General features: G+C 33.9%; 2 protein-coding genes across 2 annotated transcripts in view; one reads left to right on the top strand and one right to left on the bottom strand.

Annotated features, from left to right (window-relative positions):
- LOC104266030 (calmodulin-binding receptor-like cytoplasmic kinase 3) overlaps nt 1-2,045 on the top strand; it is a 20,942-nt gene that overhangs the window by 10,555 nt on the left and 8,342 nt on the right. The gene's annotated exons all lie outside the window — the stretch shown is intronic.
- LOC100181143 (oral-facial-digital syndrome 1 protein homolog) overlaps nt 1-2,045 on the bottom strand; it is a gene marked incomplete in the record, with an annotated part of 14,091 nt that overhangs the window by 9,692 nt on the left and 2,354 nt on the right. Inside the window, 2 exon segments of the mRNA XM_009861301.3 lie at nt 897-1,146; nt 1,460-1,575. Coding sequence (XP_009859603.1) covers nt 897-1,146; nt 1,460-1,575 — 366 coding nt within the window.

Here is a 2,045-nt window from a genome sequence, read left to right as displayed (position 1 = left end):
AAAAATGTGACGCTCATACACGAGGTTTCGAACTTGTGGTTGGTTGGAAGTGGGACATTCTTCCCGATTGTTATATTATGAAACGTCATAATTTATAGTTATGTTGTTATAGGACAAGTGACGTAACAATTAAATGAAACATGTTCCAATTCCCAGCGAAAGAAAGTAATATTGAATGCAACGCCTGTTTTAACACTTTCTGTCTGGGTGCGTGTTTGCGGAAATGGGATCTGTCATTACAACAAAACAGCCCCCATGGTTGCAGCAGTTCATTTATTTCATTATAAAAAAGTTTAAGAGTTATTAGCTTTTTATTTAAAATCAGATACAGGAACATTGCGCGCTCGTGTAATTTGACACCGGCTGTAATTCCATACGGGCAATTTCACTAACGTTGCGATTCGTTACTTGCGAAAGAGCAAATTCACAACGAACGAAAAATAATTAAAAAGGAAGCTACGCTGACTGTTCTCGTTATCTTCTCTTAGTAGCTTCACTTTTTTTCATTTTCAGTATAGTAATATTTTTCTCTCACGTGCAACATTATAGCAATAGCATATGAGGCTCGGCGCTCGGCCCAGATTTCAGCCGAGCGCCGAGCGTCAAAAAAGGAGACGCTCGGGCACGAGCTTTTGAGTTCGGGCTCGGCTCGGCACATCCCTATAAAATATAATATTGTTATATAGGCTATTTCATTTATTTCTTAGATTACAATCTGGACAATTAAATTAATAAAATATCGAAGAGCAGTACAGTCGATAAACCACGTCAGGGTTAAAACTCAATAAGAAATTGTGTCAGATATTACCGGGGTGTACTAATATATTTTGCAGTACAATCAATAATGGTTAAATTTTAAACAAGATTTTTGGCCGTTAAATCACGCATTGGCTTACCTAAAGTTAAAGGTTGACTTTGTGGAAGTTTAACTTCTTTATTTTCTTTATTTTCGACCAAACTCCGAATACCTCCTCTGGTCGCTAAGGATGAGATTGAGTTGAGAATATTCCAGAGAATTAAATTCTGATCCCGATTGTTCTTAGGAGTAGATGAATGAGGAAGATCATCAGAAGATGAATTCGAATCGATCTCAATATCCGAATCATGAAGTCCGAGACGACTCAGCAATTGTTCCGTCAATGATTTCTGAAATAAAAAAATTTTTAAACAAAAAACAAAAAAAGAAAAGATTAAATGTAAACACTGAGAAAAAGTTTTAGTTAAGATCTTACAAATAGAGAGACTTAAATACATATACATACAATACTTTACATAGCTATAGATGTCAGCTGTCATGTAGCAGTCTTATGGAATAACCTGTTTAAAAATCTGAAAAATAGGAAAACTACTGGCTAATACAAACATAGTCTAGCTAAGATACCAATATTTAGTTTTAAAAGCATATAGGCCCATTGTGTTATAGTTTGATAATATACAAGTAGATAAAAAGTGTACTCACAGAATAACAACTAACAGAAGACTCTTGTTCGAACAACGACAACGTGTAATAATACTTGCTTTGTTTAATGTGATGCAAAACAATGTTATCCAATGCAGTTTGAACCCAAGAATAAGCTGTAAATATCAACCATATGAATAAATTAACTTGCTTTATCCTCGTGTATACACCTTGTGCCAGTTTACAAGTAACCATGTATATATATATGTTACTTCAGTGGTTCCCAAACTTTTTTTTCACCCGGCGCCACTTGAGCTATTCAAAATGTTTGCGGCGCACTTAGCCAAAGGTCTTAGAAATAAAAACGCATTTTTACAGTTTTATCGTGTATTTTAAGATTAGGCTCGTTTAAGCATATGAAACTTAAGCATATGAAAAGTGTTGTACCACAGTCTGGACATGAATATTGCAAACCGAAAGAAATAATTGGCATTGTTACGTAATATACAAATCTACTGTACAGATAGAAATGCGAAAACAAACTTTTTAAATTTTATTATTGAACAAACACGTTGGATTTTTATATAAAACAACAATTTATATTGCAATAAAATATTAATACAAATCAATTATCTCGACCATGCTA

The sequence above is a fragment of the Ciona intestinalis genome, chromosome 9, assembly GCF_000224145.3.
Source record: "Ciona intestinalis chromosome 9, KH, whole genome shotgun sequence".
Lineage (NCBI taxonomy): Eukaryota > Metazoa > Chordata > Ascidiacea > Phlebobranchia > Cionidae > Ciona > Ciona intestinalis.
This window is presented reverse-complemented; position numbering and strand designations above follow the sequence as displayed.